A 24,930-nucleotide genomic window follows, 5' to 3' on the forward strand; every position below is an offset into this window, starting at 1 on the left:
GCAGATACATGGGTGGGCCAGCCAATCTATACAGGCCACTAACACAGCACGAAAAAGAAGAAAAGATAGAAGAAAAATTCACCTTAGAAGAGTCCTGTTGTTGGAAAGATCACTTACTTGAAGTGGGGATGGTGTCAGGGGTAATACTCCTCAAACAGGAGTATAAACAGGTTATGTCACTAATCTCCAGTGAACTGTAGATCTGTTTTGCTGAGAGGTATACACAAATTTGGGGCCAAGAACTGAACTGTTCAAGGGAACAAAGGCAAGAAAGGCTAAGCTGGTCTCTCTCTCCTAAAAAGTAGTCAGCTTCTCCTCCAATCAAATACTGAGAAAATTATTTAAAATATCTTGTTATGCTCTGTCTTTCATATTACTTAGGATAAATAGCTTTATGGGAAACAAACCAATGTCATGTTACCTAAAGGTTCTTTTAAGATTAAACTAAAATGTTTCCCCTTTTTAAATTACCTCTGTCTAAAACTGGTTTTGGATGGACTTCCCTGGTGGCACAGTGGTTAAGAATCCACCTGCCAATGTAGGAGACACGGGTTCGAGCCCTGGTCTGGGAAGATCCCACATGCCGCGGAGCAACAAAGCCCGTGCGTCACAACTACTGAGCCTGTGCTCTAGAGCCTGTGAGCCACAACTACTGACCCCGTGTGCCACAACTACTGAAGCCCAAGAGCCTAGAGCCCGTGCTCCGTGACAAGAGAAGCCACCACAATGAGAAGCCCGCACACCGCAGAGCAGAGTAGCCCCCGCTCACCGCAAGTAGAGAAAGCCCATGAGCAGCAACGAAGACCCAATGCAGCTAAAAGTAAATAAATAAAATAAACAAATTTATTTAAAAAACATAAAAAAATAAAAGTGGTTTTGGTCATGCTATTTAATATACCATGAAATTTCAAATCACACTCAAAGAGTGTTTTTCTGTTAATCAAAAAAGGGCATGGGTTAAAAAATACTGAAAACCACATATGGATAGTATGGCTCCACGTACAGAAAAGATAGATCAATGTGTGTGTATGTCTATGTACATAACAGATTTCAAAAGGACCGTCACCAAAATGTAGCAGGATTTGGGGTGATTTTTAGAATGTTCTTCAACTACCTTTCTGCATTGTTTTGATTAATAATGAACATGAACTATTCTACAATTATATAAATATTTTAAAGCTAAGTACATTCTTTTTATATTTGTCTCAGGAAACTTGGCTATGATGGCTTGATTTACCTTTTTCTTCTAAAGTGCTTCACTCCTTTTCAAAAAGAAAGAAGGCAGGATGATCTACCTATAAAGAGTCTTCAGGTAAAGTATATGAAAGTCTTTATATTGTGATATCACAAAATTTCATATTTCTAATATTTATTATCTCTCACAGTTTCTTATGTGGCAGGGTTTAGGAATGGCTTGGCAGGGCAGTTCTGGTGTAAGGCCTCCCATGAAGCTGCAGTCAAATGCAGTTACAGAGAACTAATACAGTGGGAAAGTTTATTCTCCTAGAAAGGTATTTCCTTACACAAGTATGAAAATGCTAGTAAATAAAAAGCTATCTACTTCATTAAAATTATATTTGTATAATGGCAACTTGTCCTAACAAACAGTTAGATCTAAGGTTTAAAAAACCAATATTCCAAGCTGAGTATCTTTTAATAGTAAAATAATTTTTAAATGACTTAGAAATTGCTGACAATTTAAATGTAATTTCAAATTTGTCTCTCAACTGTATTTTTTGGGTTTTTTTTTTTTTTTTTTTTTTTTTTGCCATACCAAGCAGAGGCTTGTGGGATCTTAGTTCCCTGATCAGGGATTGAACCCACGCCCTCAGCAATGAAAGCACGGAGTCCTAACCACTAGACCGCCAGGGAATTCCCTCTCAACTATACTTCTTGAGTGCTCACTATAGGTCAGGCAGTATGCTGGGCGCTGGGAATACAGCAGGGACAAGAACAAAACACATATCTTGGCATTATAACATAAAAAGGATTTTTGGATGAACTATGCTCTAAAAATATATCTTTCACTAAATTCTAATTATCTCAATATACTGGGGACTCAAGATTTTAAAGTTTAACATGTGGGAGAACAAAGTGGGTCGAGTTCCCTTTTAAAAAGATTATGCAAGTGGGAATTCTCAAGTGGGGATTCAGGTTAACAACAAATCAGGCAGTTTACTCTGGTTCTTTATTACAGAAATTGCAGCTAACCATTGGCACGTTGAAATGCTAAGCATAATAACCTTCTTATACTCTCATTCCTATGATCTCTTATTTTACATCTAATCACAACTCTCAAGATTATTATTGATCTATTTTCTAATTGTGGTTTGTTTTTCCTACCAGATCTAAGATTCTTGGTGCCAAGAACTGCTTTACAGTTTTAAAAATGTCTTAGTACAGCATCTACCACAGTGCTAAGCAGCCAGCACTGATGAAATTTTACTGTATGATTGTAATCATCAGCTAAACTCAAAAACTGTCATTTTACAGATGACAACAGATTAGAAACCACTTCCACTTCTGGCCATATCTTAGTCTCCTGGGCCTAAGCATCTTTTCTTTTTTTTTTTTTTTAATTTTTATTTATTTATTTTTGGCTGCATCAGGTCTTCATTGCTGCGCGCAGGCTTTCTCTAGTTGTGGCGAGCGGGGGCTAATAATCTTCATTGCAGTGCACGGGCTTCTCATTGCAGTGGCTTCTCTTGTTGCGGAGCACAGGCGCGTGGGCTTCAGTAGTTGTGGCTCACGGGCTCTAGAGCGCAGGCTCAGTAGTTGTGGTGCATGGGCTTAGTGGCTCCGCGGCACATGGGATCTTCCCGGACCAGGGATCAAACCTGTGTCCCCTGCACTGGCAGGAAGATTTTTATCCACTGCGCCCCCAGGGAAGCCCAAGCCTAAGCATCTTTAAATCATCTTTAAATCTCTAGACTCCAGCAGCACTGGTGTCCAGAACGTGGCTACTCCACCGACTATGTATGGAGATAAAGGTTTGCTGAATGAAAGGTTTGCATAAGACTTGATTCCCGGTCTAGTGCTCTTTTCCTGATAAAAACTGATGATTTAACTGGAATTGGGAAGGCGCTCTCATCCTCACCTCTGAGAAAGCTAAAAGTGTCACTATTTGTGGAAGGTCCTCCCTTTGAAGAGTTGTACATGCAACTCAGAATTTAAACTTAAAGTCATTACCTAAAATTACTCTATTTTCACAATAAATAATAATAACAACAACAGCTAACATTTGTTGGGCATTTACTATGTGGCGAGCACTGTTTTAAGATCTTTAATTAGATTAAACTATTTAAGCCCACGGCAACCTTCAGAAATAGATGTTATTATCATCTCCATTTTACAGATGAGGAAACTGAGGCATACAGAAAACATGCAACTTGCTAGTAAGTGACAGAGCTGGGATCCAAGCCCAGGATGTCCAGCTCCAGGGCCCATTTTCTTAACCACCAAACTAAATCATCTCTCAATAATTAAAGGGGAAACCATCAGACTTACTGGAAAATGTGAATTATAACTCTTTTCAACAAATGTGTTTTTATTAAGTACTTATAATAATGGAAAGTAAAAGCTGACAATAAGTTGCCAAAAAGTGTTCAACCACATGTGCTTTAATGAAAAGAAAACGATTTCTCAGTAATAAGAACTGTATACACGTAAATCAATGATGCAAAAGAGGGAACAAGGCCCTTATAACTTGATTAAATAGGCGCTACAGTGTTAACACTTGATTTATTCAGCAAACTCTTTAAATAAATAGTGAAACATAAATTTGGATTTGAATCCTCTTTAAATTATTACTCGTTCCTAATTACTGAGATCGAACTCAAATTAGTAGAGTTTCACTCTAAAGAGGAAAAGGTAGGCAATTTCACAACACTTTATATGTGAGTGACAACCAAGAATTAATCTTGATTAACAAAGTTATATGAAGATATTCTACAACATTTAAGACATCAGCATTTTTTAAGACAATGCAAAATATATGCTTTCTAGTTTAATGCTAAAGCTATTATTTGACATACTTTCTGGAAAAAATAATGACAAACCATTTCTATTCTTCAAGCCACCTAAAAAGAACAAAGTAGATGAGTCTAGGGTTCCTTCCCTGAGTCTACGTCAGTTTCCTTTACCCTGACTATTAATTCACCATTTGGCATGTTCTCCTACATAGCTTCCTGTTTTCTTGATAATGACGTTTGTGCTTAACCAACAATATTTAACAGCAGCTAAGAAGGAAGTCTTCAGCTTTGGCAACCTAAAATAACAGGTGAGTATAAAGAAAAAACAGGCTCAAAGACCAATAACTGCATTTTAAATAACTATTAAGTTATAAATTAGAGTGAATTATTGTTAGTTGATATTCAGCACACTTCCATTTTACAGAATTAATTTATTTTCTCTGAACTAAATCTAACATCAATAATTCCACTCAGACTAAATCAGTTTCAAAATTATCACGGTTTCTAGACTGAAACTCAGCAGTAAAGAAGCTAGAAGACGGAAGTAGGATATCTTAACAGCTATCTAAATAATCTATAAAATGGGCATTTTATCTGTGAGGGCATCTGAACCTCTGATTCACAGAATCTTTCACCCTGTCTTGGAAGGGAATTATGGTCCATCTAAGTTGACTATATCAAAACCCACTAGGTCAAGTCTTAGCCCTTTCTACAAGAAGACTCATGAATTATAACTGGTAAAAGGAGGCAGCAAAATCACACTGAAGTAGATGTTTTTTTAGATCAGGGGTTCCCAACCCCCAGGCTGTGGACCAGTACTGGTCTACAGCCTGTTAGGAACCAGGCCTCACAGCAGGAGGTGAGCAGTGGGTGAGCGAGAGAAGCTTTATTTGCTGCTCCCCATGGCTTGTATTACCACCTGAACCATCCCCCCTCCCCCGTCCGTGGAAAAACTGTCTTCCATGAATCTGGTCCCTGGTGCCAAAAAGGTTGGGGACCGCTGTTTTAGATCATTATCCTGGAGAATGGAACTACCTACTTGATGACATATGATGTTCCTGATATACCAAATACGTCCTCTCCATCTCTAAAGCCTAAAATCTATTTCTGGGCCCTACTAGAAAGTGATAGATTTAATTCTTAGCATAGGAATCCAAAATGCCATTACCAGAAAAAGTGAGTCAGCCCAGAATGTTTTAAAAATTATAAAATTAAAATATTCAAAAATATGTGTTTGCCAGTTCATGTGGCATCAACTGTTATTCTCAGTTTCCATGCTATATCTCCATTTATAAATGAGAGATTTCAACTCTACTTTAGAGTAGGGAGTATTTTTAAATCTTAGTAGGTGTTCTTATAGCAAAAATGTGGTTTAAATTGCAATATGATTTCAGTAGGAATGATGGGCTCAAATACTATTTTTAGCAGTTAACTAGGAGGGGGGAATCCTTTAACTTTCTGAGATAGATGCTTAGCTCATTACTGTCCAACCTTTCTTCTTTTCTAATATGTGCATTTAATTCACTCTGCTAACAGAATAAAAAAGAAAATTAAGAGGATTATCTCAATAAGTGAAGGATAAGTGTTTGATAAAACTAAATATCCATTTATGATTTTTAAAATTCTTTGAAAACAAGGACCAAAAAAAGAAACTTCTGGGGCTTCCCTGGTGGCACAGTGGTTAAGAATACACCTGCCAATGCAGGGGACACAGGTTCAAGCCCTGGCCTGGGAAGATCCCACATGCTGTGGAGCAACTAAGCCCGTGCGCCACAACTATTGAGCCTGCGCTCTAGAGCCTAAGAGCCACAACTACTGAGCCTGTGTGCCACAATTACTGAAGCCCGCGTGCCTAGAGCCCATGCTCCGCAGCAAAAGAAGCCACTGCAATGAGGAGCCTGTGCACCGCAATGAAGAGTAGCTCCTGCTCGCCGCAACTAAAGAAAGCCCACGTGCAGCAACGAAGACCCAATGCAGACAAAAATAAAAATAAATAAAATAAATAAATTTTTTTTAAAAAGAAACTTCCTTAATATGATAAAGGCCATCTACCAAAAACCTACAGCAACATCATACTTAGTAACAAAATGTTAAATTTTTCCCTTTGAGATAGAGAATGAGACAAGGATATCCCTTCTTACTACTTTTACTTAACATTGTACTGGAGATCCTGGCTAGTACACAGTATGTAGCATGGGGAAATAAGGGTATAAATATTGGAAAGGAAGAAATAAAACTATACTTATTTGCAGATAATATGACTGCATGTAGAAAGCTTTTAAAATCTTCATCTGCATCATTGGAAATAATGTGAGTTTAGTAAAGTTGCTAGACAAAGAACATACAACAAAAATCAACTGTATACTGTATATGTACATCTATATACCATCAACAATCAGTTAAAAAATAAATACTTTTAGAAAGATGCCATCGAAAATAACATCAAACAATCAAATACATAGAAACAAATGTCACAAAAGATGCACAAGAACACTATTTAGAAAGCTATTATTAAGAAGAAAATAAACAAAAAATGAACATAGATATCGTGTTAACAGATTAAAAGAAACATAATGACAAGATGATAGTTCTCCTTAGGTTGATCTGAAACCTGAAAGGCAGATTCTAAATGGAATGTTAAGAACCAAGAATAGACCAGATTCTCTTGAAGAAGAAAAATTGAGAGAATTATTTACAATAACCAAAAGGTGGAAGCAACCCAAGTATCCACCGACTGATAAATGGATAAACAAAATGTAGTATATACATATAATGGAATGTTATTCAATAGCCTTAAAAGAAAGGAAATTTTGGTACTTCCCTGGTGGTCTAGTGGTTAAGAATCTGCCTTCCCATGCAGAGGGTTTCAAACCTGGTCAGGGAACTAAGATCTCACATGCCACGGGGCAACTGAGCCCTCGTGCCACAACTAGAGAGTCTGCATGCCACAACTACTGAGCCCACACGCTCTGAATCCCACACACCACAACTAGAGAGAAGCCTGTGCGCCACAACAAAGAGCCTGCCCACCGCAACGAAAGATCCCGCGTGCCACAACTAAGACCCGATGCAGCCAAAATCAATCAATCAATAAAAAGGAAGGAAATTTTGACATATGCTACAACATGGATAAACCTTGAAGATATTACACTAAGTGAAATAAGCCAGTCACAAAAGGACAAATACTGTATGATTCCATTTATATGAGGTACCTAGAGTAGTCAAATTCAAAAAGACAGAAAATAGAATGATGGGTGCCAGGGGCAGAGGGGAAAGGAGAAATAGTGTTTACTGGGTACAGAGTTTGTTTTGCAAGATGAAAGAGTTCTAGAGATGGATGGTGATAATGACTGCACAACAATCTGAATATACTTAATGCTACTGAACTGTAAACTTAGAAATGGATAAATAGTAAATTTTATGTTATATTTTACCACAATAAGGAAAAAAACTCAGTAGGAGAACTTGCTCTATTGGATATCAAAAATTACTATAAATCATTAAAATAATGACATTGGTACAAAGAGAGACAAATAGAACAGTGGAACAGAATAGAGAGTCCAGAGAAAGATCCTCACATATCTGGACAGTTGATTTATGACAAAGGCATCTTTACACAGAAGAAAGGAAAGGAAACTGTTTTCGATAAATGGTGCTGGGTCAACTGGGTATACTTACAGTGAAAAATATGAAACCTGATCCCTATCCTTGTAATATTCCACAAAAATCAAGTCTAAGTGGATTGACGCTCTGAATGTAAACAGTGAAGAAAAATATTTTTAGAAGATAACTTGGGATGGAGAGAGATAATGTAAGAATATCTTCAAGAACTTGGGGTGAACAAAAATTCCCCAAAAGCACTAACTATAGGGGAAAAGATGGGTAAATAGGATCACCTTAATGTTAGATCTCCTGTTCATCAAAAAACACCATTAAGGGAGTGAAAGACAAGCCACAGAGTGAGAGATGATAACTGAAACATATAAAATTGATTAAGGGCTCATATCCAGACCATATAAAGAACTCCTGTAGTGTTAATAAGAAAAAGATAACTAAGTTAGCAGACTCAAAGGAGCACTTCATAAAAGGAGATCCTGGTGGCGCAGTGGTTGAGAGTCCGCCTGCCGATGCAGGGGACACGGGTTCGTGCCCTGGTCTAGGAAGATCGCACATGCCGTGGAGCGGCTAGGCCCGTGAGCCATGGCCGCTGAGTCTGCGCGTCTGGAGCCTGTGCTCCGCAACGGGAGAGGCCACAACAGTGAGAGGCCCGCGTACCACCAAAAAAAAAAAAAAAAAAAGGAGATCCAAATGGTCAATAAACATGAAAAAGTGCTTATGCAAGTTAACATTTTCCTTTCCCATAATACTAAATCATTTTGAAACAGCTGTTTTCATGATCTTCATCTCTTTTTTAACTGAATTTTCCTTAACTCTTATGGAAACATTTCCAAAAATTTGTGATTGAGGATACACATTTCTTTACTCCAAATCAATTTATAAGTATTTGTTGAACATTATTACTAAGATGACTATATAAAGTGTTACACCTACCAGGTCAATGGTCCATAGTCTGTCTTCAAGTGAGTATGTAAGACAACGCACTAGGATACAGGAAGAAAAACTTAGGGGAAAAGAGTGTGTGTATGTGTGTGTGTGTGTGTGTGTGTGTGTGTGTATGCATATATACGTATATGTGTGTATGCATATATATGTATATGTATGTGTGTGTATATATATATGGGCAGAGAGAGAGAAATTAATCCTTACCAATATATAATATACAGATTGACCCCGGCACTCTCTTTCAGTTCCCATGTAGTTGTTCATGTGCCCTGAGTTTAAAAAGATTACTTTTTCAGGTATGACAAGTGAAAATACCATATTCAAATTATGTAAATTATGTTTACAGTAGTGCTTATTTCATTTTATATCATTTTTTAAATTTTTATTTTATATTGGAGTATAGTTGATTAACAATGTTGTGCTAGTTTCAGGTGTACAGCAAAGTGATTCAGTTACACACATATATATATCTTTTTTCAGACTCTTTCCCATATAGGTTATTACAGAATACTGAGTAGAGTTGCCTGTGCTATACAGTAGGTCCTTGTTGATTATCTACTTTATATACAGTAATAGTGTGTATATCATTCTTTTTAATATATGTCATATATGTTTTATAATATACTAGTATGTTTTATAATTAAATAAATATGCATGTATTAGGGGTTCATAATCAAATTATTTGAGGTACATAATCAAAAAAGATCACTGCTATAAGAGTTACAGAAAGGAGTCTCTATTCTCAAGAACCTTGAACTGTAATCAGAAGACAAAAATCAAACCTGTGAAAGTCAAACAAGGCACAATTTAAATAACAATTCAAGACAACAATAGATACAAGTCACGAAGCAATTAACATGATTAATTGCCAAATTAGTGGTTAAAGAAAATAAGCACAATAGGAGTTGAGAGAGCAGAGAAACCACTTTCAGCAGGTAGTCAAGGAAGGTTCACTGGAATGCGGGCTCTAAGAATTAATTGGATCTGATCAAGAGAGAGGAAGGAAAAATAAGTACCTGCAAGTGTCCTTAAATAGGGCAAAACCAAGGAGACAGATGCTCTGCTAAAACAAAAGCTCTATAATAAACTAGAGTACATTAAACCTTGGATCCCTTAGTGCTCAGCAGCCTACCTGGTGGCACACAGGAGGCACCTGAAAACTACTGCATATATAGTACAGGTGAGCAAGTGGAGCTGGAGAGGACAAGTGTACCCCAAGGTCATATCAAAGTTGAAACAAATTACATAAATGTCCTGGACGGATTCCTATTCCAACTGTGGGAATGCTGGTGATTCTTACATTAAAAAAGATTATAGAAATCCCCAGGGACAAGGCCAACTTACATACTATTTTTTACAATTAATGTACAACATAATTTTAGAAAAAGCAATTTTTATAGCAAACAATTTGTTCAATAAAAATATTCCTGTAACAGTTTTAGGCCACCATTTTCATTCCTTGACCCCAAACATGACCTAAATGGATGTGTTCCCTATTCTCTGAACTCTGCTTTATATTTCATACCATTTATAACCTATATGCTAAATCCCAATCTCCATCCCTGCTCCTTACAGGAAAGGACTGGAGAGTATATGCTCCGGTGGCTCACGTTCTCAAGGGGATGAACTAGCAGAGTTCTGATCTTTCTCTTACTGATTTTCATGGTATTCGTCTTATTTGTTTGTATCTCCACAGTGCCTCACACTTACTAGGTGTTCGGTATATTACTTCTTATAAAAAATAAATTCGAACACTTCTATATTTAAAATAGATAACCAACAAGAACCTACTGTATAGCACAGGGAACTCTGCTCAATATTCTGTAATAAGCCAAATGGGAAAAGAATTTGAAAAAGAATACATACATGTATATGTATAACTGAATCACTTTGCTGTACAACTGAAACTAACACAACATGGTTAATCAACTATACTCCAGTATAAAATAAAAATTTAAATAAATAAATAAATAAATTTGAGTGAACATGAACAGTGCAAAGGCAGGGTACAGAAAAGAATAAATGGAAAACTGGTAGGGGAAAGGGGAGGACAGAGAGAAGAAAAAACAACAAGAAAAAGTAGAAGAGTGAACTGCAGTGGAGACAGACAACAAGGAGGAGGTAAAAATGGAGAAGGGGAGAGAGAATGGGAGAGCGGAGGGAAGAGGGAGAGTTAACAGATTCTGAAGCGTCATTAAAGGATTCCCTTTCCTGTTGGTGAGAGGTGCTTTCCAAAGATGAAAGAAGCTTTTTAAATTCTCAAATTCTTCTCTTTAAGTGATTATGAAAAAACTTAGCATCTGCTATATGAGCATATCTGGAACTACAAGATAATGGGACAGATGTGCCATCCACGGATTTTAGGTGTAGGTGGTTTTAGAGGATTTTTTTCTTAGATTGCCATTTGAGATACAACTGTTATACACTATGAATTTTAAAGCCTCATGCAGGTTAAATAATCGGTCTCTTCCTTGGTTTCCTCATCTGTAAAATGGGGATGATAGTCACACTCCATGGAGCTGTTATGAGGATCCACTGACTTGATACATATAAAGTGCTTAGAACAGGGCCTGGCACAGAGTATGTAATTACTGTTAGGAGTATTCAAAAGCACAAATTGCAAAACCATATACATGGAGAAGGAAAGTCTATCTCAAACACTGTATTCATTAAAGACTTAATTTTGCTTGGGTAATAATTTTCAGAATTTAAACCAAACAAACAAAGATCTTCAATTGACCCCCTCACCTCATTACTATGCCTTCTTTATTCCACAGACAAAAATTATCAGAGGGGGTCCCATCGTGCAGAGATTGAATCAGAGCAGTAAAATGATTTTCCCAGGTCCCAAGTCAAATCTAATGGAGCCCAGGATGCCCCTCATGTTGCACAGCAGGACCCACAGGGGAACAAAGAGAAGAATATCAGCTGGAGGATCTAAGCGGTGGCAGAGCCAGAAGAGAACAGAAGGAGCCATCAGAGAAAAGCAAGGAGGGGAAGCCTCTAGTCTAGACCAGTAAGAAACTTATATATCACCACTTTATACCACCACTCACTACACACACATGCGTTGAGTATATACGTACATACACGGGTACGTGTGTATACACGAGTGTCTATGTGTCTATACATACAAATTGAAACATTTTTCTGTAATACTTAGCTCTACTACATGAAATGCACTGATACTTTTTATTCAATTCTATCCTATTTCATATTTTTTAATGTGGATCGAGACCCACTAAAATGATTTTATAACACACCAATGGGTTACAACCTGCCAGTGGTTTGCAACACAAAGCCCTGTCCAACACAACCTCGGAGAATATAACTTCCAGAAAAATGAAGATAACAGTACTGTACTCCACACTGGTTAAAACCATCCCTCAAACACATCATTCAGCTCTAGGTATTACACTTTGAGAAGTAGAGAGACTAACTGGATCACATTCAGAAAAGCCAACAAGAATGGTAAACGGACACAAATCACATGGTATAAGCAAAGGCTACGTGTCAGCCTGCAGAAGAGAAAAATACAAAACATGACACAGCTATCTTCATTTATGTGAAGTGCTGCTGCATCAAGGATTGCTTGTTCCATTCTGTGTCAGGATGTAGAAGTGACACAAAAGCACCTTCTAACAGCACAGCTGCCCAATAAGTGGCCTTGGGACTCATGGAGTTTCCCTGTGACTGGAGATATTAAGGCACAGCCTGGACAGGCACTTAGCAGGGAAGCATTAGAAGGGGCTAATATATCACATGGTGGTTGTTAGGGTTTAATGCCTTCCAATCCTGAAATTCTGCTAACTCTAGACTAGATTAAGACAATATGATACTATAACACGACTTAAAAAGCCAACAACAGTTCTTTATTAAGTTTTTATAAAGAAATGAATTCTACCATGAACTACATTAAGCAATCTGAAATGGCAAATGTTGACATTTTAACAATAAACAATATCATAAAAATTGACTTAATGTGCCCAGCCCAGTCAATAAAAATCATCAGTTTCGACAGAAAAACTGAAATGCCACCCAAGTCACTGGCATAGTGTTAAGATGTTTATCAACTTAGAAAATATAAATCCATATATAGCTTTAACAAGCAAATAGCAAAAAATGTTTGATCTTTTTTTTTTTTTTGGTGGGGGTGGGGTGCCGTGCTGCACAGCATACAGGATCTTAGTTCCCCCACAAGGGCTCAAACCCGCGCCCTCTGCAGTGGAAGCGCAGAGTCCTAACCACTGGGCCGCCAGGGAAGTCCTAAAATATTTGATCTTTAAAATGCGCAGGAATAAAGGAAGGTTTCCCCAAAAAAGACGATATTGTAAACATTCTCTCCTTACTCAACAGTCATGCTTCTTTGGCCTATATGTAGAATACATAAACAAAGTAATGATGCTCTGTCTGAATTTTTACTGAACCAACTAACTCAAAGTTTTGAGAGAAGTCTTCATTCTTATAACCTTCTACCATATTTGTTCTACTGTATTTGTTTCAAAAGAAAAAGAAACCAGTATCTCAGATTATCCAATGTGTAGCTAGGAATTACTTTAGCTAGGAATTACTTATCACTAATGTACTACACTGTCTCACCCCTCAGATAGAATTCTCAAAAAGGCCAACTCCGGGACTGTCAGAATGTAGAAATCCTCCGAATAGTGACACTCAAAGTGGGGCCCATGGACCAGTACTAGACTATAAACTATTACTAATCCATGATGAGACGAGCACAGATACTGAGGGTAAGAATTTAGAAACTTCTAGAGCAATTTATAAGAGTAGTTTTAATTTTGATGAATCTAATATAAAGAAGAATCTAATATAAATATTTCATTTTTCTAGTAATTCTTTCTTATTATATTTTAGAAAAGTATCAGTTGGTGACAGACTGGACGTTTTTTAAAACACTAGTCCTTCACCAAAGACAGTTTGAGAAACATTTATCTAAATATCCTTTAAATGCTGAAGGTCCTTGACCATAAAGATAAACTGCTTTACTGTGATGTCCCCCAATCTCTCTATTCATTTTGGTTTTCCCGCTACAGTAACAAACACTATTTACTCCTTGCCAAGTGTTCTTTTGATATCCCTGCTAAGTTGACAGTAATATCAATATAGCTCACTGCTTAAAATTTATCATTGGATTATCTATCTGCCTGCTCAGAATTTGTAACACTACTTCATTTGCATCCAGATGTAGCTCCAACATGTTCTTGGATTCATTCCTTTTAAGAAGATATTAACTAGGGCTTCCCTGGTGGCGCAGTGGTTGAGAGTCCGCCTGCCGGGTTCGTGCCCCGGTCCGGGAAGATCCCACATGCCGCGGAGCGGCTGGGCCCGTGAGCCATGGCCGCTGAGCCTGTGCGTCCAGAGCCTGTGCTCCGCAACAGGAGAGGCCACAACAGTGAGAGGCCCGCGTACTGCAAAAAAAAAAAAAAAAAAAATTAACTAATTTGATGATCCAGTTTGGAGGGGTCACCCAATCTTATAATATGACTGCTGGCATAATCTGTGGCAGTAAGTCATAATTTTTTAGAAAGTCTAAAGATAGTATAGCTCAGTTCTAAATCCTAGGCCTCCACACCTAAAATAGTGGCCTGCTGCGTCCTGAACTCATGATTAAAGACCTGATATCTCTGCAATTCTGCCAATCTACCTGGACTCTCAATTCTCCATTTGAACTATTTGGTCCCCAGAATCCCTTCTGATTACACATTCTTTTATTTCTTACACAAATATGTACAAAGATGGATATAATAAATATATAGTAGTCCCCCCTTAAATGCAGTTTTCCTTTCCAAGATTTCAGTTACCAATGGTCAAAGTCTGAAAATATTACATGGGAAATTCCAGAAATAAACAGCTCATAAGTTTTAAGTTTCATGCCCTTTCTGAGACCTCGGGCTGTCCCGTCAGGAATCCCCAACCATGTCACAGTCTGTTCCTGACATCCAACTGCTGACATCATCAGGGCTCAGTGATCCAGGATCACCTGAGGCAGATGATCCTCCTCCTGACCAACCGTCAGGTCATTAGTAGCCTAACACTAAGTCACAATTCCTGTACCATTTACCTCACTTCACCTAATCATGTAGGCATTTGATCATCTCCCATCATCTTAAGAAGAAAAAGAGTACTTACAGTACAAGATATTTAGAAAGAGAGACCACAGTCACATAACTTTTTTACCGTATATTGTTATAACTGTTCTATTTTATTATTGTTGCTGTTAATCTCTTACTGTGCTTAATTTATAAATTAAACTTTATCATAAGTATATATGGAGCTCAGTACTACCTGTGGTTTCAAGTATCACTGGAGGTTCTTGGAACATATCTCCCATGGATAAAGGGGGACTAGTGTATTTATAAAAACCTGCCAATAACAAACAACTCCTAAAGACATTTTTATTATCCAAAAATATAATCAATACTACTCTTAGGAAAAATTAAATAAATACACAGGGCCGTGCTATAAGAAATTATTCCAGAATGCCAATAGCTACATACTTTTAGTTAAAATTTGCAACATCACTTAAGCTTCCAACTGTCCAACAACTTGAATAATGGAAAAAAGCAAACAAAATATGAAGGAGTCTGAGAATTTAGGTCAAAGAATGAATCAGTGACAGACAATAAAATAACTACATGTGTTTAACTTCTGCCCCAGTTCCAACTATGAAATTGTTTGGTCTTTAATTTGTAGACATCTACAAACTCTTGTCAAATTATCTAGAACACTGAGAGCCTGCTCATTTGTAGTAACTTATTGCCTAGAAAATATTGTTATTTTAGACAGCTACTTTTTCTGAATGACTTCTAATACTGACCTCTTCCTGATGTTTAAGTTTTAGTCTCAACTGCCTAAGAAATTTCTGAAATCTATCCAGTAAATGGGTTTTCTTACTACCATATCTAAAGATGTTTCACAAATGTAGATGGCCAAAACACCTGCTTCACAGTATACTATATTAATAAGTGATTCCTATCTTTTTCTGGCCAATGATTTCTTGAAAAATAAATAAATAATATCTGGTAGAGAAGACCTGGGGTCCAGTCCTGTTCTCCACCACTTATCAGCTAAGTAACCCTGAATGAGTTGCTTAATCTCTCTGAGACACATGTCCTCACATGTTTTAAAAAAAAATTAAAGGGATGATTATAAAAACATTCCTCACAGATTTACTGAGGGCAAAAAAGAGCCAATGAAAAAGAGCTTTATACTATTCACAAATGCTAAATACACTTATTGCCCATTTCTTTATGGTAAAAAGATGATAGATAGGGAGACAGATAGAGAGACAGAAAGATAGATACTGTCTATTTAGAGCTCTGAATCCACTGTTGGCCACGGTCAGTATCCACTATCCAATTCACAGTAAAATAAATTTGATATTCTTTCCCAGGAATGCTATTGAAAGTTCTGTCCTTCCTACAGTATAAAGTATATACTCACACAAAGAGTCCTGATGATAAACCTACGCCGGGAAGAGCACAAAGTGACAAAGATGCTCTCTTTTGAACGTCATTCTTCCTCACGTCCGTTTCTTCAGTCTTCTACCCCAATGTCTGTGTTTTCTCCTAAAACTAATAAAAAGTTCCCCTGATGCTGTCTCATCCCACTGGGCTCCTACAGCAGAAACTGTTTTTAAGCCAGATCTACCTTTTTTAAATGAATTACGCAAGTAAAAACCTTTCACTATAAAAAAAATTATAATAATGTGGAAATCAAAGTACCAAGTATCCCTTCACGGCTCATACTCCTTCCCTCTCCCAAGTTAACCACTGAATTGAGGTTTTTAAATATCCTTCCAAACCTTCCTCCATACATTTAGATATACATATGTATACACGTATAGAAGACTTGTGTACACAGATACAGTCATACAACACCTGTTATACTGTAGATTGACACTTAACCTACTTGCCATTCAGTCCTGATCAACACTCCTCTAGTGGCACTTTGGCAATACAGACAATACTTCCCAGTGGTGGGTCACTGAGATCATTCCACTCACAGCACAGTTTCTTAGAGCTTCAACAAGTATTTACTGAGTGCCTACTTTGTGCCACATACAGGGTGTAAGGTCCTGAACAAAACAGGCATGGTGCCTGCCTTCATGGAGCTAAAAGTCTGGCGTAAGACACAGCATTAAATAAATGATCAGCTGTGAACATAATTTCAAATGGCAGAAGTGCTAAAATAAGATGTTACAGGAGCAACCTAAATGGGAAAAGAATTTGAAAAAGAATAGATACATGTATATGTATCACTGAATCACTTTGCTGTACACCTGAAACTAACACAACATTGTTGATCAGCTATACTCCAATATAAAATTAAAAGTTAAAAAAAAATAAGATGTTACAGGAGAACACAACCAGGAAATCTAATTTAGATGGGGGCTAGGAGAGCCCTCTGAAACTCTGAAAAAATTACATTCAAGCTAAATCTGAAGCATTGTAGAAATCAGACAACTCATAACAGGAGGAGAAAGAATGATCCAGGAAAAGGAAGAAGGTGAGCAAAAGGGCTTGGGGCCTTCTGGTAACAAAGAGAAAGTCAGTGAAGCTTTAGGGAAGTAAACGACGGGGAAAGCAACACAATATAAGGCTGAACAGGGGAGAGGTGCCCAATCACATGGCAAATCATTGAGCATTTGGAGATTTTATTCTAAGAGCAAAGGGAAGCCATTCAATAGCTCTGAATGAGTCACAGATCTTTTGATTTTTAACTTACATTTATTAGATTTCCTGAAAATAATATAAGTGGCTGCTAGGTAGAAAACAGATTAGAGAAGAGCTAGAACACTTATGAAGAGACTAGTTAGACAACAGTTGGTGGTGCTGACAGTGCAGATGGAGGGAAATGGCTGCACTGGAGGCCAAAGAGCCTCTGAGAGGAGCTGATGAGGCTAAAGAGACATGTGCATTTCAAGAAGTAATGATACCTTGAAGTCCACACTCATGACGGGAACAGGATTCCGTTTCAGTAGCTCACTTTACTGAGGAGTCCCTCTCAATGGCTGCATGCTTGCCTCTGGGTTTCTTCACCCTTTCTTATCTACCACCTTTTCCTGTCCCAACTTTATCTCCCCATATTGTCCCTCTGCCTCCCTCCATCGCTTCTTTTTTCCCTCCATAACCTTCTCCCTTACTTAGATACAATATGAAACTGAAATAATTTTTAAACGTTTACTCTACTTAATGAATAGTTCTTAATTTAAAATCCAAAGGATTCAAACATGTATATATACATTCACCGAAAGATATGTACTAGAATGTTCACATCAGCACTATTCATAAAAGACAAAAACTAGGAGCTACCTAAATACCCTCCAACAGCTGAAGAGATAAACTGCTATGTTCAAATAATGGAATACTCCTTACTCAAGCAGGAGAATCAATATATCCACAACAATATAAAACCTCACAAGCATAATGTTGAAAAAAAGAAGACAGACACCAAATGGCATTTTGTGGAATATAAATTCTACTTACATTAAGTTTTTGTTTAAAAAAAGGCAAAACTAACCTATGCTTTCAGAAGGCAGGACAGTAGTTATCCTTGCACGTGTGACGGGGGAGGAAGAGCACCAGGAGGATGTGTGCGGAGCTGGTGACGTGTTTTCCGGGGTGCTCATTACACAAACGTGTTCAGTTTGCGAAAATTCACAGAGATATATAACATACGATTAGGTGTACTTTTCTGAATGTATTCTGTACTTCAAAAAGTTTTTTAAAATCAATGAGTTTAGACCTTTAATGTCCAGAGGAAGGGAGCAGTAGCAACAACTAACCACTTTTTTGATCCACGATGCCCTCTAATGACCTTTTTTACCCCAGGAGACAACTGTGATATAGCCCTGAACTTGGAACCACGAAATCTGCTCTCAGATTCCCAGCTTTATACTTATTGTTCTTCTACTGTGCCGTGTCCTACTCTAGGCACTGAGAACACAGCTGTGATGCCAGATAAGACCTCTGCCTTCTTTGAGGCAATATATGCTTGAAATGGGCAAGAAGCTGGATCCCGTAATGGAGAAAAACAGGGGAGACCTGCTTTTGATGGAATGGTCTAGCTAGACAGCCCTGAACAAGTCATTTAACTTACTTGCGTCTCAGTTACCTCATCTGCCTTAAGGGATTATTATAAGGATCAAATGTGATAGGATCTTTCAAAGCACTCATAATCATAGCATTATTAATGATAACAGCTCTTATTACATTATTGTCCTTACTGCTCAATATAGCGTTGCTTGAGTTAACCAATGTCAGCCTGGTCTACACACTAATACAGTAACAATAACAAGGAATAATATTTTGGGGGCTATGAATTCTCAGTTAAGAGGTTTCTACTCCGGGTAGAAGCAGGTGTATTGATAAACAGCTCTCCACTCCCTCTAGAGGGGTGCTAATGACACAAAGACCTGACTCAATTTCAGCACAGCCTTCTCCAGCCTTTAAAGAGAAGCAAGCACAGAAAGACGGAGCTAAGAGAGGAGCAGGCTAAAGAAATGATATCAGCTTCTCAGGGATCAAATTAACCAACCAAAGAACATATATGCAGTACCTTCATTTATTATCTGACCAGCACTTTCTTGGTACCACAATGAATCAAGGTCCATACTTAAAGGAGCTTAAGATACGGTATCAGAACTAAAATCAAACAAAGACAACAAATTTAGGGGAAAGCAAAAGGACTGAGCAAGCAGAGACTTAGTATCAAATCCTGGTTCTGCCATGTAGCAGCTTGGGACCCTCACCTTGACCTCTCAAGACTGCTTCCTTCCTTGTAACAAGAGGATGCCAACACCTACACCTTGTGCAGTGATGCTGCAGAAGGCAGTGTAGCTAATGTGCCTAGGACACGATGTGGTATAGCAGCTACTATTACTGCTACCATCATCGTGATTATTTTATAGGTAGAATTCCACTAAAAGCCACTAGTATGCAGCCCAAAGTGTCTACATGTTGGTTCCCTCTATTCTTTCTGACTGCATTCCCTAAGTCCTACACGGAGCAGTATGTACTCAGACACATTTACGTTATAAGGCTAAAAATACAGTATGAACATAAATCTATGTGCTTGCACAGACTGAAAAGGTAAAAAAGCCTCTTTGAGTTTTCAGAACCTCAGCTGCTTCTAAAACTATGAGGATGCTCTCCCTGCTACTTACTCTGGCTTAAATCTTGGGGCAGCCTCCTTTACAGAAGCTATTTTCATAAGAATTTACAGTTCAAGAATAAGTTCACAATTTCAGCACTGTTTTAGCTTTCCTCACAGTACTTAATTTAGTTTGCCTTCTCAGCCAAAGGCTTGAATCAAAGCATAAATTGAAGGGAAAAAAAATAAACAATGGTGAAAGACTGATAGCCTTTTCTGTAAGGTCAGGAATAAGACAAGGATGCCTGCTTTCACCACTTCTATTCAAAATAGTACTGGAAGTCCTAACAAGAGAAATTAGGCAAGAAAGAGATATAAAAGGCATCCATATTGAAAAAGAAGAAGTAGAACTACCTCTGTTTACAGATGACATGAACTTACATGGAGAAAACGCTAAAGATTCCACCATAAAAAAACTCTTAGAACTAATAAACAAATTCACCAAAGTTGCAGGATACATAATTAACACACAAAATTCAGTGGCAGTTCCATATACTAACAATAAACAATTTGGAAAGGAAATTACAAAAACAGTCCCACTTACAACAGAATCAAAAAGAATAAAAGACTTAGGAATAAACTTAACCGAGGAGGCAAAAGACTTGGAAACTCAAAACTACAGAACATTGCTGAAAGAGATTAAAGAAGGCACAGACAAATGGAAAGACATTCTGTGCTCAGTGAAGACTGTTAAAATGTTGATATTACCCGAAGCGATCTACAGAGTCAATGCAATCTCTATCAAAAGCTCAATGACATTTTTTTCAGAAATAGAAAAAGCCATCCTAAAATTCAAATGAAAACTCAAGGGATTCCCTAATATCCAACACAATCCTGAAAGAGAAGAACAAAGTTGGAGGTCTCATACTTCCCAACTTCAAAACTTAATACAAAGCTACGGTATTCAAAAGAGTGTGGTACTGGCATAAAGACAGACATATAGACCAACTGAATAGAATAGAGAGCCCAGAAATAAGCCCTCACATATATGATCAAATGATTTTCAACAATACCAAAAGCATGTAATGGCAAAAAGATTGTCTTTTCAACAAATAGGTTTGGGAAAACTGGATATCCTTGTGCAAAAAAAAAATGAAGTTGAACACTTATCTTACATCATACCCCAAAATTTTTAATTAAAAACTGAAAATGGATCAAAGACCTAACCGTAAGAGCTAAAATGATAAAGCTCTTAGAAGAAAACATAGGGGGGAAGCTTTATGACATTGGATTCAGCACTAATTTCTTGGACATGACACCAAAAGGAGAGGCAACAAAAGAAAAAACAGATAAGCTAGATCTCATCAAAAGTAAAAACTCTGTGCATCAAAGGATACTGTGAACCGAGTGAAAAGGCAACCCATGGAATGGGAGAAGGTATTCGCAAATCATATATCTGATAAGGAATTTGATATCCAGAATATATAAAGAACTCCTACAACTAGAAAACATCAACAAAAAAATTTAAATAGGCAAAGGACTTGAATAGACATGTCTCCAAAGAAGATACACAAAGGACCAATAAGCACATGAAAAGATGCTCAACAACTTTAGGGAGATGCAAATCAACACCATAATGAGATACCACTTCATATTCATTAGGATGACTATTATTTTTTAAAAAAATTAAAAACCGACATGTGTTGGTGAGGATATGAAAAAATTAGAACCCTTGTGCATTGCTGGTGGCAATGTAAAATGGGGCAGCCACTGTGGAAAACAGTATGGTGATATCTAAAAAGATTAAATGTAAAATTACCATATGATCCAGCAATTCCACTTCTGAGTATGTTCCTAAAAGAACTGAAAACGGACTCAGAAAGATGTTTCTGAGTGTTTACAGCAGCATTACTCACAATAGCCAAACGGTGGAAGCAAACTAAGTGTCCATCAGTGGGTGAATGGATAAACAAAATGTGGCATATACATGCAATAGAATATTATTCAGCCTTAAAAATGAAGACAATTTTGACACATGCTACAACGTGGATAAAACTTGAAGATAGTATGCTAAGCGAAATAAGCCAGTTACAAAAAGACAAATTCTGCATAATTCCACTTATACGAGGTACTTAAGGTAGTAAGATTCATAGGCAAAAAATAAAATGGTGATTGCCAAGGGCTGAGGGAAGGGAGGAATGGAGGGTTATTGTTTAATGTGCAAGGAGTTTCAGTTTTGCAAGATTAAAAATGTTCTGGAGATGGATGGTGGTGACGGCTGCACAACACTGTGAATGTACTTAATGACACTGTACACTTAAAAATGGTGATAATGGTAAATTTGTGTTACGTATATTTTACCACATTAAAAACAAAGTATGTGCTAAGCCCGAAATTGAACCTCCATGTTAATAATTTATCGAACCACAAAAATTTTTAAATAATGCTTTTTAACTGAAAAAGCCTTAGGAGTCTCCAGATGAAAAAAGCAATTGTTCTGAGGGCATTATACCTACTTAACAGTAGAATATCAAGATGTTTCCCAAAACTTCCACTTGATTCCAGATCTCTTATCAATAAGTTGGCAAGAGCAAAGGCTGAGATAAAAACCTTTTCAGAAAACAAAAAGGATACGTTTTTCAAAAAGTCAAGAGAAGCAAGGTCAATGGGAAAAACAGCTTTCATAACATGCCATTAGAAAGATAACCAAATGACTCAGGAAATGTGGCCCTGGAAAGGGAAATTACGAAATTATTTCTCAAGACCATGGCACCAAAAAGCAAGATTATTCAAGCAATATGGAAGCTAAAAAGGGGGCTGTGTTACATGCGCATAAGGAGTCCTTTAACATATGACTGATGGCACAGGACAGTTAATTTGGAGCCCTGAATCAGATTTATGTACCTATCAACATGTATTAAAAGAGCCCCGCTATAATCTTAAAGAATTTTGCAAATTTGTCATTCTAATTAAACAAAAACTAGTCAAAAAGTACTACCTTAAAATTGCACAGAATAGAGAGGACAAAAGATAACAGTAGGAATGATTTTTTTTGTTCTCTTTAATAATGCAAAGTAGAGCTAGGAACAGACTAGATTAATCTTACACCCCTTTCCTTTACACGTTAGACTGGCTACTTCCCTTCACCTCTTCCCCTTCCCCAACTTCCATACCAAGTGAAGTCACCCTGAAATTAAGTCACTGCAGGGCATGAAAAGCCCAAGACTGACAAACATCTAAAACTCCGGACTCAGATTTATCCTAGCATTCACCACCCCAGACTCTGTGTGAACACTGTGGAATCCTAGCAAAAGTTCCCAAGGCCAGTAACTGCAGGGTTCACTGAGTCAAGGCCAATACCACCACGCTGACTTTTCCCAAAAAATCCTAAGTACGAAATACCCACAACCCCACCCACCACTGCCCTCACTAGCTCTCCACCTTCCAACAGGGCTCCCTAATCTAGCCTGCACACCATCTTACCAGGCCTTGCCAGGCAGGCTTCTTCAACCCTCTGCTAAGAACTGCTGCATGTCTCTGCCCAAGACAAACAAAGTTCAATCTCTAATAGCTGTTGAAAACTGTTAGGTTCTATCTGCTGGAAAAAAAAAAAAAAGTTGATATCTCCATGCCCATTCATTCTTCAACCTAATCAAATATTCCAAATTATATCCACCTGCAGGGTCTAAGTTAGCCACATTAACTTTTTCCTGTCTCCATAGATCTCCAAAAAGCAATGAACAGGATAGAAAGTTACCCTGGAAACAAAAGTCTCTGACTCTCCTGTCCTTTTCTGCTCTATGATTTCTGACCTTTGTAATATATGTGTGAGCTCCTTTTTTTTTCTTTTTAAAGATTTAATTTTATTTCTTTTTGGCTGCGTTGGGTCTTCGTTACTGCGAGGGCTTTCTCTAGTTGCGGCGAGCAGGGGCTACTCTTCGTTGCGGTGCACAGGCTTCTCATTGCGGTGGCTTCTCTTATTGAGGAGCACGGGCTCCAGGTGCGCGGGCTTTAGTAGTTGTGGCACACAGGCTCAGTAGTTGTGGCTTGCGGGATGTAGAGCGCAGGTTCAGTGGTTGTGGCACACAGGCTTAGTTGCTCGACAGCATGTGGGATCTTCCCGGACCAGGGCTTGAACCTGTGTCCCCTGCATTGGAGGAGGATTCTTAACCACCGCACCACCAGAGAAGCCCCCATGTGTGAGCTCTTACCTTGCTCTGCTCGCCTGGGTCTTATTAGACAGCTCCTTTATATCACTTGCATAGACACTCATTCTTTATAGAGTCCCTGATTCTGGAATGCCAATGTGATTCTACCAGCTAACAACAATAATACAGTGAAATAATAAATATATATAATATACATATAAACTATGAAAATATATTATATATACATTATACATAATGTTATAATAATAATATAATAGTAGCTACCACTTATTGAGCACTATGACCAAGCTATTCTAAGTGCTTTGTATAAGCTATTTCATTTCATCTCCATAACTACTTTTTATTTTGTCTTTATGTGCAGTCTTTATTTCAAGTATTTGTTAAAATACCATTAGGTTATTCCTCAGGACAAGAGCAAAGATCATCCCCTGCAGAAACTTAGGAACTATGTACAGAGCTTTACAGAACAGAAAACAACACTTTAGCTGAAGCCTGACTGCTCACCAGTGATTGGTGTTCTGAGTGGACTCAGCGAAGAAAAGAAATCAGGCAGAGAAGGAAAGGTGCCCCTCTGGGCAAGTCTTATGATGGTCACAGACTGGAGGCTCTGTTTCTGGAAGGTCCAAGTACAGCACAGGGATTCTATGTGTCTTTTGTGGCTACACGCCAGGCTGAGGGGCCATTAGTTTAATGTCACTCAAATTCCTGGCCAGCCAAACTCCCGCAGCAAAAAGTCCCAAACTGAGGATCAAGTTCTTCCAGAAATCATTCCTATCAGTGGCGAAGTGGTAGACACCCTGAAGCCAATATCCCACGTCGTCCGGAATTTCAGGAGCTTCATTTGCCGAGCCAGCAGTGTTCATGTCAACCCCACTGGAAGCCAAAGCAGCACTTCTGGGCTCCACAAGGCCTCTCACCCCCATAACTACTTAATAAGATAATTATTAATATCATCCCCATTTAAGAGAAAGCACAGAAACGGTATGTAACTTGCCAAAGGTCATAAGCTACTAAGCAGTAAAATCAGGATTCAAACTCAGACCTCATTGGCTGAAAAACCTACATGCTCACCATTATATCATGCTGTGATCCAACACCTCTAAAGATGGCTCACT

The 24,930-nt window shown here is 37.9% G+C and overlaps 2 protein-coding genes across 3 annotated transcripts in view; both read right to left on the bottom strand.

Annotated features, from left to right (window-relative positions):
- Window positions 1–24,930, bottom strand: part of BABAM2 (BRISC and BRCA1 A complex member 2) — a 437,376-nt gene that overhangs the window by 398,257 nt on the left and 14,189 nt on the right. The window lies entirely within an intron of this gene.
- On the bottom strand, window positions 24,475–24,738 carry LOC308628025 (mitochondrial import receptor subunit TOM6 homolog; the record flags this gene model as incomplete). Its single annotated transcript, XM_081254585.1, has 1 exon — window positions 24,475–24,738. One exon carries the CDS (start codon window positions 24,736–24,738, stop codon window positions 24,475–24,477), a length of 264 nt encoding a protein of 87 aa, XP_081110711.1.

The sequence above is a fragment of the Mesoplodon bidens genome (assembly GCF_964165515.1).
Source record: "Mesoplodon bidens genome assembly, chromosome: 14".
Classification (NCBI taxonomy): domain Eukaryota; kingdom Metazoa; phylum Chordata; class Mammalia; order Artiodactyla; family Ziphiidae; genus Mesoplodon; species Mesoplodon bidens.